Source organism: Elgaria multicarinata, chromosome 8, assembly GCF_023053635.1.
Source record: "Elgaria multicarinata webbii isolate HBS135686 ecotype San Diego chromosome 8, rElgMul1.1.pri, whole genome shotgun sequence".
Lineage (NCBI taxonomy): Eukaryota > Metazoa > Chordata > Lepidosauria > Squamata > Anguidae > Elgaria > Elgaria multicarinata.
In genome coordinates, this window is record NC_086178.1 from 10172093 (window position 1) to 10189174 (window position 17082).

General features: G+C 40.9%; 1 protein-coding gene across 1 annotated transcript in view; it reads right to left on the bottom strand.

Annotated features, from left to right (window-relative positions):
* The window catches only part of LOC134402401 (cytochrome P450 2J2-like), a 48287-nt gene that overhangs the window by 4672 nt on the left and 26533 nt on the right, over window positions 1-17082 (bottom strand). The window contains exons 5-6 of the mRNA XM_063131829.1: window positions 8942-9118; window positions 1055-1196 (exon numbers count right to left, since the gene is read on the bottom strand). Coding sequence (XP_062987899.1) covers window positions 1055-1196; window positions 8942-9118 — 319 coding nt within the window. The remainder of the gene's footprint in view (window positions 1-1054; window positions 1197-8941; window positions 9119-17082) is intronic.

Genomic DNA, 17082 nt, shown 5'->3' on the forward strand with positions numbered 1-17082 from the left:
GCTGCCTTACACTGAGTGAGACCATGGATCCATCTAGCCCAGTATTGTCGACACTGACTAGAAGCAACTCTCTGGGATTTCAGGCAGGGTTCTTTCTTCGCTCTACCTGGAGAAGCCGGGGATTGAACCTTGGAACTTCTCCATGCAAAACATGTGCTCTGTCCCAATGAGCTATGGTCCCTCCCCTCCCCTGATTTAGGGGGCAAAATCAAATTTAAAGGTAAATGTGATTTTTAAGAACATAAGAAGTGCCATGCGGTATTATTATTATAACCAGCAGGCCTATCCAGTAGAATTTAAGATACTTTTAAGATGCTGCTAGGATGTTTTTTTAACAGCGTATACTATGTTTTTAATCAGGATTTTATGTATTTTATGCTTGCTGTTGTTCCCCACCTCTATCCAATTGGAGAGGCGGGTAAGAAATAGATGATGATGATGATGATGATGATGATGATGATGATGATGATGTTGATGCTAGGTTGGACCGAGGGTCTATCTAGTCCAGAAGTCTGTTCACACAGTGGCCAACAAGCTATTGACCAGGAAGCAACAAAGTGGGTCATGATGCAACAACACCCTTCCACCCATGTTCTACAGCAATTAGTGCACACGGGCTTACTGCCTTGGATACTGGCTAGTAGCCTTCTCCTCCAGGAATTTATCCTGCCCCTTTTTAAAGCCATCCAGATTCGTGGCCGTCACTACAACTTGTCATGAATTCCATAATTTAACTATGCGCTGTGTGAAGAAGTACTTCCTTTCATTTGCCCTGAATCTCCCACCAATCAGCTTCATGGGATGACCCCATTGGGTTCTGGAATTTTGAGAAAGGGAGAGAAATGTCTCCCTGAACACATTCTCCACACCATGCATAATTTTGTACACCTCTATTATGCCTCCCCTTAATGTCCTTTTTTTCCAAGCTAAACAATCCCTGCTGTTTACAAGCTTCCTCATCTTAGTACATTGTTTGATAGGTAAAAAATCTTAAAAGAATGACATGATTGGGATTAAGAATGTCCCTTGATCCCATGGGGCAGATCTCTCTCACCTTGGATATCTGGATGATTTGTCAGGAGGAGAAGTGCCCATCTCAGAGAAGTGGAGGTTGTGTCTGTTCCCGCGAGAAAGAAGTCGTGAATGCACTGAGCCAGATTTTCTTCATCATAGGTAGAGTTGGGGTCATTCCTGCTCTGATTTTGAAAATGGGAAAAGGTAAAATTGAATTTCGAATGAATTATAGGCTGTTCCTAAACACTTCCTTACTTTCTGTGCCATCCTTGTTGTCCTAGCAGCCTATTATGTCTCATACTTGAGTGTTTCGAGATCCTTGTACAGACAGCATCTTCTGCCACATGATTTGACTGTTTTGGGAGAATCAGGCAATGAGTCACTCTATGGCCTTAGGTAGACCTGTGGAAGTGGACCAGGGGACATTGGGCTTATTATTATGCTACCAGTTAGCCCACGACTGAGGAGGGAAGATCTCACATTGTTTAATGTGAGATCCCTCCTCTGTTTACATGTGATGCACATAAATTACTTTTCCCACTACCCCCACCCTACCCTGATGGAGCGCTGCACCCCATTCGCAGTTCCCGGCTCCTCACGAGGAATCATGCGGAGTTGGGTCAACCCACAGTGCCCAGCCACACATTCCACAGTCTCGGGCTCAGCCTGGGACCACGGAAACACCGGGGCCAAATTGGAGGTCGAGATCCCGGGGCAAGGGAGGGATGATCTCTCCCTGATTCCAGGATCCCCTGTGCATCATGTGGCTGCACAAGGATGATCCCGAGGATAGCTTTGGGATTTCGCCCCTTCTAGCTATGTCCTACTGTATATCTCTTTCTTGAGCGTGAGTGTGTGTATATTTGTGCCTGTGTGTATAAGAGAGCTCTTTAATGTATATATTTTTTCTGTATCTGTGTCCTTCATATTGTGGCAGAATCTACACTACTGCTTTAAAATGATTTATAACAGGGGGGGCGGAGCCGGACGCCATGGCTGGTAAGATCTCTCCTTAAGACCTCCCAATCGGGAAAATCTGGAAAGCTAATTATCTCATTTAAAAAGGCATGGGTCGTTAATGAAAAAGAAGGTTGATCATTATGAGTGCTAAGAGAGGGTGAAAATCCTGTTTTTGGAAGCAGACTCAGAAAAAGGAGGGAGGAAGCAGCCCGTTCCTTGGCTGTAAACAGACGGAAGGAGGGGGGACTTGAAAAATGAAACTAACTACGACAGCTCTCCCGTCTCCTAAGTCTGATAAGCGGTGATTTATACTCCTAATCTGAGAGAAAGGTTTATTTGGCAGTAAATTCACCCTTTAAAAAAGCACTGAAGAAGTGTTTATTTTGCAGAGAATGAGAGATGGGTGGAATGTAACGGGACATTGACTCAGAGTTAAAAATAGACCTATGCCGTACGCTAGAAAAAAAGGGGAAAAAACCCCGGGGAAGGCTACTTGGCAAAGAGCTCATCCTTCTAATCATAATTTGGCCCGTCTTGAGAAAGTGTCTGTAGAAAAAGACTTACAAAGTTCTGGAAGTGATTCCGACGGATCTATCAAGATGGCTGAGGGTTCTGGCACAGTGCCAATTTCAGCTGCATTGGAAGAATTGAAGAAACTGATTCTGGATAGCACTGCTACTTTGAGCAAGAAAATGGATGTTAATGAAAAGAATGCAGCAGCACGAATGGGGGTGCTTGCAGATAAGATCGCGCAAAATGATAGAGAGATAAAGAAGCTGGATGTGGAAGTTAAAGCACTTGTGAAAAAACAGGATGTCTTTGAAAAAAGTTGTGAGGTAAAATTTCAAAGTCAAGATTTACTGTTGATCCAACTTCAAGATCAGGATCGTCGTTGCAATGTACGCATTAAACAATTTGCTGAAGAACCAGGAGAGGATTTGAGAAAAATAGTTTTGAAGTGGTTCAACGATATGATGCCAGATTTGGATATAAAAGACTGTGATATTGAAAGGATCCATAGAGTGGGAGGAGCAAAGTATAGAGGATCAACCAGAGACATTCTTGTGAGATTTGGCAGTTATTACAAAAAAGAGCAAGTGATGAAGAAATTGAGGGCTATGGTCATGATTAAATATAAAGGCAAAGCAGCGCAAGTATACAATGATCTTTGTCAGCAAACACTCCAATGGAGGCGCAGCGTTAAGCAAATAATTGAAACGCTAACAAAAATACAGTGAGATATGCTTGGGGTTACCCTGTTTTTTTAAAGTTTTCCTATGCTGGGGGTGAACACAGAGTAACCTCTCTGGAGCAAGGCAAGGAGCTGCTGAAGAGTTTGAGGTTATTTAAGGATGCAAGTCTTAGAGCTGGAGATGGGAATGGAGCCAAAGCCGGGGCGTTTGGGATGGGGTAAATGGGGAATGCTGTTATGAGATAATTAATATGATAAGTAATTAAGTACAGAGATCTTGCCGTTAGGGCGGGGCACCGCCTCCCCCCTCTCCCCTAAGTTAGATGGCCGGAGTAATAGACTCACGGGGATATGGGGAGGGGGAAAGTAGTGGGGGGGAAGAGGGGTTGGGGGGATTAATGGGGGGGAGGGAGGGGGATGAATGGGGGTTCAGGGTTTATTTTTATTTTTGTTGTTGTATATGTTTATGAGTTGCAGAGCACACGGGATCGGAAGGAAAATCAAAAGGGTGATTATGAATAAGAACATTAAAGTATCAACGCTCAATGTTAAAGGTCTGGGGGCAGTCGTGAAAAGGAGGAGAATAGAACAAATGTTAAATAAAGAAAGATCGGATATTATTATGTTGCAAGAAACACACCAAAAATTTGATGGCGTAAATGAAATTCGGACAAGGTGGTCTGTTTATTATGAAAAGTCATTAGGGACGTCAAAAAAAAAATGGAGTAGCAATTTTGATTTCAAAAAAAAGTGGATTCATATTGAAAACTGTAAGAAAGGATGATAATGGTAGATATCTTATGATAAAGGGGCAAATAGAAAGTGAGCAATATACATTAGTAAATGTTTATGCCCCTAATGAGAGACATAGAGAGTTTTTTATGAATTTATTTAATGAAATAGAGGAGTTTAGGGAAGGATATCTAATTTTAGCTGGGGATTTTAATATGGTAATGGATAATAGAGTGGATAGATCAAACCCCACAAATGTGGAAAAAAGAAATAATATTACTATATTGAATAAACTAGTAAAAGAAAAAGATTATGTAGATTGTTGGCGTTTACTGAATGGCCTGAATCCGGGATTTTCTTATTACTCCTCAGTTCATCAGACATACTCTAGAATAGATTATATAATGGTTTCAAAAGAGTTTTCAAGTAAGGTATGTAAAATGGAAATGGGGGTGATAAAGGTAACAGACCATGCATTGTTAAGTTTAGAATTTACAGTTAAAAAGAATTATAAGGAAGCGTTTAGGTGGAAACTAAACACAAAACTTTTGAAGTATAATAAGGTGGTAGAAAAAATGCAAAGAGAATTGACAGAGGCTTGGGAAATTAATGAGAAGGGAGGAACGTCAAGGGCAGTAGTTTGGGATACCATGAAGGCAGTATCAAGAGGGATATGTATTAGGGAAATGTGTAATTTAAGAAGGCAACAAGTAGCAGAGCAGGAACAATTGGAGGAAGAGATTAAGAAAATGGAGAAAGATTATTGGCAACATAAAAATAAATATAAATTAATAGAAATACAAGCAAAGAAAAAACAATTAGAAAATTTAAATTTAGAGGAGGTTCAAAAGAATTTAATATATATGAAAAGGGAGTATTTCGAAAACAGTAACAGGAATTCTAGAGTGCTTGCCAGGCTCACACAAAAAGAAAAAGCCAGGAATGGGATAGGGATTTTGAAGGATAAACAAGGGAAGTATTGTCATACAATGAAGGATAAAGTAAAGATTTTTCAGGAGTTTTATCAAGAATTGTATAAGGGAAAGGATATTCAAAAACAAAAGTTGGAAGCTTATATAGAAAAATATATAAAGAAGAGAATAAAAATAGAGCATAAAGAGCTAATGGAAAAGGTAATAACGCAAGGAGAAGTAGAAGAAGTAATTGAGAATTTGAAGCCGGGTAAATCACCGGGGGTAGATGGTTTAGGACCAGAATATTATAAGGTTTTTAAAGGAATTTTAATACCAAAATTAATAAATTTGTATAATTCCATATTGTAAGGGGATAGAACGCCAGAATCATGGGAACATTCATTAATAATTTTAATACCAAAACCAGATAAAGATTTGACTGTCCCTGATTCATATAGACCTATTTCATTAATAAACCAAGATGCTAAGCTTTTTTCAAATATTTTAGCAAGGCGGTTGAATAAATTTATAGAGGAATACATAGGGGAGGACCAATGTGGATTTGTGGCAGGTAGACAGATGTCTAATTTAGTGGGAAGAGTATTAAATGTAATACAGGTGATAAATAAGTCTAGGGTTAAAGCGGGAATTCTGGCATTGGATATTTTTAAGGCTTTTGATTGTTTGAGCTGGCAAGCTTTAAAGATGGTTTTAAATAAAATGGGGTTTGGAAATAAATTTAAAGCGATAATAAAACAGTTATACTCTCAAAATACAGCCGTAGTGGTAGTGAATGATGGTGTGACAGATAAGATACGACTAGCCAGAGGGACAAGGCAAGGTTGTCCGCTCTCACCAGTCCTATTTGTAATGGTAATGGAATTATTGGTGAATGCAATACGAGAAGATGAGGAGATTGAAGGAATAGGTAGTATGAAGGAAATTAAATTGAATATGTTTGCAGACGACACCTTGTTGACGATAAAGAATCCAATAGAGAAGATGGGGAGAATTAAACAGCAACTGAGAGAATTTGAGGATATTACGGGGTTAAAAATAAATTGGTTTAAATCAGAATTGATGTTGTTTAATTATACTAAAAAGGAAGAGAAGGATTGGGAAGAAAAGGGAAGAGAAATGAGAGTTAAGAATCAGATTAGATATTTGGGAATAAAAATTACGCAGAAGCTAGAGAGTTTAGAGAAAGAGAATTTAAATGTGTTAAAAAAAGAGATTTTAGCAAAATTGGAAAAATATAAAAGGTTAAATTTATCTTGGTTTGGAAGAATAGCATTAATAAAAATGAAGATTTTAGCAAAGATTAATTTTGTGTTCAGGATGCTACCAAAAAAAATTTCAGAATTAGAGCTAAAAAGTTGGCAAAGGATTATAAATAATTATTGTAATGGTGATAAGAAAGCGAGGGTAAATAAAAGTAAATGATATTTGAGCCAAAAAAAGGGAGGATTGGGTCTCCCGAATATTAAATTATATTAGGTAGCTAATAGATTAAGATGTATAGTGGAGGCAATTACAGGATTAGGGGAATTAGATTGGATGGAAGAAAAAATTACGAGTAATATAGAGACTAAATTGGAAAATGTATTTTTTATGGAAGGAAAAAAAAATGGGTGGAAAGTATAAATAACCCACTTTTGAGGTCTCACTGGGAAATTTGGAGTAAATATAAAGGGGAGCTGCTTCCAAGCAGCTCTCCTTTGTCACCGGTAATAATGTTGAAGAATTTCCCGGAGGAATTAAAGAATAGATTAAGTAAAGTTTTAATAGAAAAAAATAAAATGAAATTAAGGGATTGGTTAAGAGGAATGAGTATAAGAGAGGATATGGAAGAGGTTTTGAAGGATAAAAAATTAACTTGGTTAAATTATAGGCAATTAGAACAGTGGACTAAAAAGTGGGTAAGAGATAATGGAGATTGTAGAGAATTAACAAAGTTTGAGGAACTAATAGTTAAGAAAGATAATGAAAGGGAGAAAAGAACAGTGTTAAAAGGGTTGATGAGTGAAATATATAGAATATTGGTGGAGAAAGGGACGGTGGATAATTCGGGTAAAATGGTTTGGGAGACAGATTTGAAGGTACAAATAGGACAACAGGGTTGAGAGGGATTATGGAAACAAAGAGCGTTGAGAAATATGTCAGTAAGAATAAAAGAGAATTATTTTAAAATTGTATGGAGGTGGTACCTAACTCCGGTTAGATTGAATAAGATAAACAATCAGCAATCAGAAAATTGTTGGAGAGGTTGTGGGGTTAAAGGAACGTATTTGCATATGTGGTGGGAATGTAACTATGTTCAGAAATTGTGGAAGATGGTGTTTTTGGAGATTGAAGAAATTGTGGAAATGAAGACAGAACGAACACCAAAAGTTGCATTGCTGTCACTATTTGAAGAAGACTTTAAATGTAAAAAGGAAATTAAGGAACTGATAACGAATTTGTTGATCGCAGCAAGATTGATTGTAGCTAGGAACTGGAAGATTCAAGGGGAATATTCTATTGAAGAATGGTATAAAGAAGTATGGGATATAGCTATTAATGATAAATTAACAAGTAATATTAAATGGAGAAGAGGTATAGCTAAATCAAATGATTTTGAAGGAATTTGGAAACAGTTCCTAATATTTGTGTTTTCTAAAGGAAGTGGGAAACCACCAGCAGAAGAAAGTATGAGATTCTGGAATCAGGAATGAGATCCCAAGGTGGGGGGTGCACTTGTATGTTAAGTTTGATTATGTTATTAAGATAAGATATTATGTATTCAATATTCAACATTATGCAGTATGTTGTTGTTGTTGTTGTTTTTTATGTGAAATGTAATGTGTATGTTTAAGTAATGTAGAAATATATATATATATATATATATATATATATATATATATGATTTATAACAGGAGTGACAACTGTTGTGGCCCAGGACACACTCCGTATAGAGTTTTCAAATAAACGAACTGTATATGGAATAGCCCCCAAGTTTCACAAACCCCAAGCAAGAAATACTTGTTAGTAAAGCTGTTTTCTTTCCTTGACTAAAGAAAGCAATGTTCCTCTTTTTTGTTTAAGCTTTGTGTGCATATGGGACTGTAAACACTTGTTCTGTTTTGCCTTTTTTTGCTCTCTGCTAGCTGCCTTTCAAACAAGAGGCAGCAATATTCCCATCGGTATTTAAGCATGCCAGAGTATCTGTGGCAGTGCTTAATCTCTGCTGCGATATTAGCGATTACTTTCATAATCAGCTGATTTGGATTAATTGCTCTTTCACACTTTCCCATGTATACAGCAAAATCATTGTGACATAATGGCTAAATTCTTAGATTTAGATAGTTGAGTGATGGGTTCAAATTCCTGCAGAAATATAAAATTCAGTGAATGCATGGGTGATCTTAAGCCTACTCCACATGAAGGGCCTGCTGGAGATTTAAGATCTATCGGAGGAGCCTTCCTCTGCATCCCCGCAGTGTGAGGCATCCGTCATGGTGGGTTATGGGAGAAGGTCTTCTCTGTTGTGGCATCCGGGTTGTGGAATCCCCTCCCATTGTAGACTCAACTGGTGCAAACACTGCTTTTATTTCAGCAACAAGGTAAAATGCTGCTTTTTATCAAAGCATTTGAGTGCTATATTTGCCTAAAGCTGCACAAAGTTTTATTTGTTTTTATTGCTTTTTTTTACTAGCATATATTTTTAAATGATTTAATACATTTTTAGCAGTAAAAAATATTGATTGTTCTATTCTGTTTGAATTAATGTTGGATACAAATAGTAGTACTAGTAATAATAATAATAATAATAATAATAATAATAACAATAATAATGCATAAATAAAAATAATATAATGAATAAGTGGAAACTATGAGCATGTACATAAGATTCATAGAGTAATGTAATCAAGAAATCATTTCGCGCAATCAGGAGTTTTAAACCGATTAATCTTTTTAGTTTTCTCAATGTGTATTTTTGTGTGGAATGGGCCCTAATCCAGAGTGTGTTCTTTTAGTTTAGAAGCAAAGTCTTGGTGCTAAGGTCTCCACCGAGCAACAGCAACCCTATTATCTTGGAAGTTTTAACAATATCTTGAATGAATAGTTTTTAAGTACAGTATAGACTTACTTTCTCCATCTGAAGTAGATAGAAATCTATGAAATCCCGTGGCTCATGAAAGGGCTGTTGCTCCTTGTGCTTCTCGGTCTCCTCCCTTGCAAATGAAAGCACTAATTCAAAGGCGGCAATGGCTTTTTTGTGAGGTCCTGGAAGACGCTTCATGATCCATGGGAACATTTCATACAACTAGAAGGAGAATAAGCACAATCCTGACATCATCAAGGAAGTGGCTGGGTAACATAAGCCAACCCCGTTGGATTACCACTTCACTGTCGTTCTCTGGAATATTCTTGAAGTCTGACATTAATTGTATTCTCATTTATTGAAAAGCTGGAATTAGCATCTTCTTCTGAAACCCACAATCACTTATTGGATGGCAATACTCCAAAAGCTGCTGCATCGCTATTACATTCCTGAGCGGAAGGCTGTCCTTGATGTGTATAAGAAGCAACGAAGGGATTGGCTATTTTGGATAGATTCTAGGAGGGATCTGCAACTAATTAAAACCTCTAAATTCTCCCGGTGGTTCCCTCTTTTGAAAACAGAACATTTCAGGGCCAGCTGTTTTTCCAACCTGAGTCCACTTTCCCTAAGAAATGCTTTTATTGAACTGAGATTCTATCACAAGGTGCCATTTGTATACAGACTATGCATCTGTGGCCAACATCAAGTGAAAGATATTGTTCACTACAGGTTAATTTGTCCTCTGTTTAGGGACCCAAGAGAGAGATTCCTGAAACCCTTGTTAACACATGGATACAGGAATGCTCTTGCAGAAACAGTTCTTTTTCTTCTGAGGGATACCAACAGCTTTGTAACACATAAAGAGGCTTTGTTTGCTTCGGCAGCAAAAATGATTAGGAAGAGAGAACTAGACAAAATTGCCATAAACTGCCATGGAGATTCAGACTGCTGAGTGAAAGCTGAGTTGTGAGTGGAAGCAGAAGCATGGAATAAAGACATGGACACAAGAGCAGCCCTTCCAAGGAATTCCTGACATGTATGGGTGATAACTTTCTCCTACAGAAAGTGGAGGAAGGAACTAGAGGATCAGCAATCCTTGACTTGTTATTGACCAATAGGGATGACTTAGTGGATAAAGTGGCAGTTACGGGAACTCTGAGGGAAAGTGACCACGTCATGCTTGAATTCTTGGGAAACCCCAAGCTAGAAACAGATGTGTGCAGTGGAATCCCACAGGTGCAATTATGTTTGAGTTTCAAAAAGTGACCCACATACACATTCTCTTTTAGATGTAAAGAATGAGTGCTTGTATAACATAATAGAGAATTTCTACCAGTGGTTTTGGAATGGCTTCTGCCACATGATGGTGACAGGACACAGAGCAAGGCTTAACTTGAGGCTTAGGCAGGTCCATACCGGAGAAGGCAGTTCTAAATGTATACTGGCTCTAGGCTATGGAATGCTTGAAAGGACAACACCCTCAGTTTCAACTGAGTCATGAAAAATAAGTAACAAGTGAAGATGGTGAAGTTTAGCCTGGACACGTCTAGATCTGTGCATGGGGGTCTCTTTTCCCTTCCCAAGGAACATGTTACCTGAGACTATAGTGAGATCAATAGAGACAAGCTATGTCTTTCTGTGTAAGAGTCAGTCTGTGCTGGACATGGATCTGAAATAGAGGCAGAAAACCAACTTTGCTCTTAGCTAGAAACCTTATGATGCTATAAGTTCCCCTATACATCTGATGGGGTGCAGGCAGTGGTGCAGATAGGTAATTTTACACTCTGAATGTAAAGAACTTATAAGAACACACACACACACACACACACAAACTTTCTGTTGTACAGCACACAATAAAGCGGCAGTTACGGGAACTCTGGGGGAAAGTGACCACATCATACTTGAATTCTTGATTACAAAGAAGACAAAAGTCGAGCTTTTCCATACACATACTCTGGATTTTAGGAAAGCTGATTTTAATAAACTCAGAACTATAATAAGTAAGATCCCGTGGCAAGGGAGCCTAATGAGAAAAGGAGTGCAGAATGGGTGGGAGTATTTAAAAAAGGAAATTTTAAAGGCACAGTTACAAACAATTCCAACAAGGAGAAAAGATAGAAGACAACAGAGGAAACCAATGTGGCTCCACAAAAAGCTTAGAGATGACCTGAAAACAAAAAAGGATACATATAGGAAGTGGAAGGAAGGCCAGGCTACAAAAGAAGAGTACAGACAAGTGGCGCAGAAGTGCCAAAATGGCGTCAGGAAGGCTAAAGCTGTGAATGAGCTGAGATTAGCGAGGTATGCTAAAAACAATAAAAAGGCTTTCTTCAGATACGTGAGTAGTAAAAGACAGAGGAAAGAAATGGTGGTTAAACTGCTTAATGAGGATGGCAAATTGATAACAGACGACAAAGAAAAGGCTGAAGTGCTCAATTCCTACTTCGCCTCCGTCTTCTCCCAAAAGCGGGTCTATGACCCCCCCTGGAAAAAGTTAAGCAGAAGTTGAGGGGGCAGGATTGCAGTTTGAGATTGATAAACAAATGGTCAACGAACACCTAATTTCCTTGAATGAGTTCAAATCCCCAGGGCCCGAAGAACTGCATCCTAGAGTAATGAAGGAGCTAGCGGAAGAACTCTCAGAACCTTTGTCTATTATCTTTGCAAAATCATGGATGACGGCTGAGGTGCCGGACGACTGGAGGAGGGCTAACGTTGTCCCTATCTTCAAAAAGGGCAAAAAGGAGGAACCTGGGAACTACAGAACAGTAAGTCTGACATCCATCCCTGGGAAAATTCCGGAGCAGATTATAAAGAAGTCAGTCTGTAAACACCTTGAAATCCATGCAGTGATTACTTGAAGCCAACATGGATTTGTCAGGAACAAATCCTGTCAGACTAATTTGATCTCATTTTTTGATAGGATAACCTCCCTTGTGGACCGTGGGAATGCTGTGGACGTCATATATCTTGACTTCAGCAAAGCTTTTGACAAAGTACCAAATGACATTCTGATTAACAAACTAGCTAAAACTGGGCTAGATGGAACAACTATTAGGTGGATTCACAGTTGGCTACAGAATCGGACTCAAAGAGTACTTATCAATGGAACCTTCTCAAACTGGGGAGAGGCAATGAGTGGGGTGCCGAAGGGCTCAGTCCTGGGCCCAGTGCTCTTCAACATTTTTATTAATGATTTGGACGAGGAGGTGCAGGGAACGCTGATCAAATTTGCAGATGACACAAAATTGGGTGGGATAGCTAATACCCTGGAAGACAGAAACAAACTTCAAAGTGATATTGATAGGCTGGAGTGCTGGGCTGAAAACAACAGAATGAAATTTAATAGGGATAAATGCCAAGTTCTACATTTAGGGAATAGAAACCAAATGCACAGTTACAAGATGGGGGACACTTGGCTCAGCAATACTACAAATGAGAAGGATCTTGGAATTGTTGTAGATCGCAAGCTGAATATGAGCCAACAGTGTGATATGGCTGCAAGAAAGGCAAATGCTATTTTGGGCTGCATTAATAGAAGTATAGCTTCCAAATCACGTGAGGTACTGGTTCCTCTCTATTCAGCCCTGGTTAGGCCTCATTTAGAGTATTGTGTCCAGTTCTGGGCTCCACAATTCAAGAAGGATGCAGACAAGCTGGAGCGTGTTCAGAGGAAGGCAACCAGGATGAACAGGGGTCTAGAAACAAAGCCCTATGAAGAGAGACTGAAAGAACTGGGCATGTTTAGCCTGTAGAAGAGAAGATTGATAGCAGTCTTCAAATACTTAAAAGGTTGTCACACAGAGGAGGGCCAGGTTCTCTTCTTGATCCTCCCAGAGTGCAGGACACGGAATAACGGGCTCAAGTTAAAGGAAGCCATTTTCTGGCTGGACATCAGGAAAAACTTCCTGACTGTTAGAGCAGTGTGACAGTGGAATCAGTTACCTAGGGAGGTTGTGGGCTCTCCCACACTAGAGGCCTTCTAGAGACAGCTGGACAAGCATCTGTCAGGGATGCTTTAGGGTGGATTCCTGCATTGAGCAGGGGGTTGGACTCGATGGCCTTGTAGGCCCCTTCCAACTCTGCTATTCTATGATTCTATGATTCTATGAAAAGGAGGACAGGGCTCTTGTCTGTTTAACTGTTGTATTGAAAAGGGAATGTCAGCAGGTGTTATTTGTATATATGGAGAACCTGGTGAAATTTTTCTTCCTCACAACAGTTAAAGCTGCATGAGCCCTGCTCTCTTTTGTATCTGGTCATTCTAGTATAGCTCCTGCAACCTTAACTTTTGTGATGAAGAGTGACTTCTATGAAGTATATTAGAAACTTAGGGTTGCACTGATTCTGTAAAATCTAGGTCTGTGCACGAACCCCCCGATCAGCTTCTCTTCCAGATTCGCAAAATCCTGATTGGGCCCACTTCTCTTGGCATCGATTCGCCTATGGTTTGCTTCGCTGCAGAGGTCTGGATCCTAATCGGAGCTCCGTTTTCCCCCATAGACTTGCATTGAAATCCTAATGCCTATAACTTTTTTCTGTTAACATTAGAAACCTAAAAATCAGCACTATGACAGCTTATCCATGTGTTAGACAAGTTCTTTGCCCCAGGGACGGGATCCAAGTGCAGCCTATTTGGTAGGGGTGTGCACGGACCCCCTGCTCTGCCCCACGGGCCTATCCGAAAATTTCAGATCAGCCCGCTCTGCTCCGCGCCACTCCGCCCATACTCTGCTCCTCTTCGCCGTGGAGCTCCGGCTCCGAATCGGAGCTCCGCAGTGGAGGGGAGTGGCGCCAAGTAAGGCCGGGAGAGGAGGGCGGGGGGGGGTTACCGGGCCCTGCCGCCATCACCACCCGTGTGGCGATGGCGGCAGAGCCCGGTAAGGGACCAAGGGGGAGGGGGGCCTTACCTGCCTCCGTCCCGACGGACCGCGGATGGACGCAGGTAAGGGAGAGGAGGGGGGTTTTACTGGGCCCTGCCGCTGTCGCCACATGGGCAACAGCGACAGTGGCAGGGCCCAGTAAACCCCACTTACCTTTCCGGCGGAGCTCTGGATCGAGGCAAAGGATCCGCCTTCACCTCGATCCTCTTCGCCATGCTCCGCCGGCCCCCCCAATCTTCTTCGCCTCCGCCTTAAGGGCAGGTGAAGCCCCCCCCGCTCCGCTTCTAATTCGCCGGTCCGATTAGAAGCGGAGCACATCCCTACTATTTGGCTTGATACTAGCAGGCATGTGAAAAGCAGGATGAAAACCCCCCAGCATGAATAAATAATGGAAACAAAGCAAGAAAAAAATGAACCCCCTGCTGCCTTTTTACAGCGCCTTAAAGACGCATGCAGAAAGTGGTCGGATTTAGATCCAGAAGCCACTGAGAACACGGGAGCATTGGCTTTTCAGTTTATTGCTAATTCTCAGAGCGATATCAGGCGAAAAATTCAAAAGCAACCGGGGGTGCCTGGGAAAAGTTTAGAAGAATTGGTATTAATAGCCCAGGAAGTGTTTGAGAGATGTGATGAAGTTGAAAAAAGAGAAGAAGTGAAGATGGGTACACAGGAATGGCAATAACAGATGGATATACACATTCATGCCAAGCCTCAAGCAAATTCAAGTATCCCCTGATTTGGGGGGGATTTTTTTAAAATCAGACACCCCACTTTCAGAAGTGGGCTTTACTCCAACAGTTTTACAGATACAAACTTGCAAATAGGCACCCTCATAGATGCTATCTAGATCCACATTCATGGCAATCTTCAAGCCAATCCCATCATCCCTTGAATTTTGGTGATTTTTTAACCTTTTAACTCACCCCAATTCAAATCCCATGCTGTCAGTTTTCACTTTAGGAACCTCAAATTAGGCACCATGGCAGCTTATCCATGTATACACATTCATGCCAAGCCTCAAGCAAATCCAAGCATCCCCTGATTTTTGGGGGATTGTTGAAAATCCGATACCCCAGTATCTCAGGGATTTATAAAGCTGCAGACAGCTAAATGGGCTTTCCTTATTGATGGCCATTTCAAAGGAAATCCCAACATGCCATGAATTGGGGAGTAGATGAATCTTCTTCCACACTCAAAAATTTACTTGGAACTTCAAGAAGTTTAAACTGGGTGAGCGCAGGAAGGACTAATGCCCGGAGTCAAATCAAAACACGCACAAACCGTCCCTGTGAGGCAGGTACAGAAGAGCAGAGGCAGCAGCAGGTGGTGGCTATACCCTAGCCTGCAGCAGTGGGAGCAAGCATGCAAGTGGCTTGTGGGGTTGACCCACACAGCCCATCTACATCTCCCGGGCACCAGGAGGGCAGAGAGGCAGGCAGAGAGGTGCTACACACACACAGAGAGAGAGAGAGAGAGAGAGAGAGAGAGAGAGAGAGAGACATAGATCTATGGGGAAGTAAGTCCCAGGCAGCAAATCCCCAAACCCCACAACAACAGCACCCAGGAAGAGGCGGGAGTCCGGCATGCAGCAGACATTTCTGGGGGCACAAGTAAGTGAGTCAAGGATTGTTTCCACTTTCCAGGCCATCAAAGCCAGTATGCAAACCAGCCCTGTGAGGCGGGAAAAGCACAGAGAGATGCCTTTTGCATCCCATAACTAATAGGGAGGTAGGAGGATAAGAGTAAAGCTTTGTCTTCCTTGCTTCAGAGTTGATTGCACTGTGATCACACAGCCATTAGTAAACAATAATTCTGCGCTCACCCTGTTAATTTATTTATTACATTTTTATACCGCCCAATAGCCGAAGCTCTCTGGGCGGTTCACAAAAATAATAATGTTAATAATAGCAGTACTACTACTAATAATAATAATAATAATAATAATAATAATAATAATCAATAAGAAGTTGAACCACAATGAAAGCCTGCCTGACTTCACTGAAGAGGGAAAGCCAGGAGAGCTTGGGCTACGGGGTGGCATATAAATTTAATAAATAAATAAATACAGCAGGGATGAGTAAGCAGCACTGCAGCAGTGTTGCTGAATCACAACAACAAGATTTTTTTTAAAGGCTATGTCTGTCTTTTACCAGTAAGAGGAAAGTGGACGTGCCCAGGGGGAGGGGGAACTGTGGCAATTTGACTGCTCTAGGGACCAGTCTTTCAGAAGCTACCTTACAATTCAACTCATGACAGACATAGTAGCTTCACTAGCTAACCTTTGGAGGGTTCTGATGACCCCCCAATGACAGGAGTGCACTGGGCACGTCCACATGCCCTATGGACATCATCCCCTTGCACCACATTCTATTCAGTTGTTCAACAAGGTTAGGGTGGGTAGCAATGCTGCGTTTCCTATCTGTTATTTATTTACTTAGTATATGATTTAAGGCTGTGTTTGTGTGTTTGGTGGGCCTACTGCTTCAAAAAACACTGGAAAAAGCCTGTTCAGACAAAGAAAGAAAAGGTACCCAGTATCCCAAGTTACTAAGTATCCCGTTTTGCTTATCCCCCCCCCAACCTTGGGATTGGAGGATGCTTCATCAGGTGATCATGTTTGGGAGTTGAATCTGCCTGTCATCGCTTTAAATTATTATTATTATTTATTTATATAGCGCCATCAGTGTACATGGTGCTGTACAGAGTAAAACAATAAAATAGCAAAACCCTGCCGCATAGGCTTACATTCTAATAAAATCATAATAAAACAATAGGAAGGGGAAGAGAATGCACCAAACAGGCACAGGGTAGAGTAAAACTAACAGTATAAAAGTCAGAACAAAATCAAGTTTTAAAAGCTTTAGGAAAAATTAAAGTTTTTAGCTGAGCTTTAAAAGCTGAGATTGAACTTGTAGTTCTCAAATGTTCTGGAAGAGCATTCCAGGCGTAAGGGGCAGCCGAGGAAAATGGACGAATCCGAGCAAGGGAAGTAGAGACCCTTGGGCAGGTGAGAAACATGGCATCAGAGGAGCAAAGAGCACGAGCGGGGCAATAGTGTGAGATGAGAGAGGAAAGATAGGAAGGAGCTAGACAGTGAAAAGCTTTGTAGGTCAACAGGAGAAGTTTATATTAGATTCTGAAGTGAATTGGAAGCCAATGAAGAGATTTCAGCAGTGGAGTAACATGGTCAGAGCGGCGAGCCAAGAAGATGATCTTAGCAGCAGATGAACAGAAACCAATGAACTGATGTGAGAAGAAGGAAGGCCAGTGAGAAGAAGGTTGCAGTAGTCCAACCGTGAAATA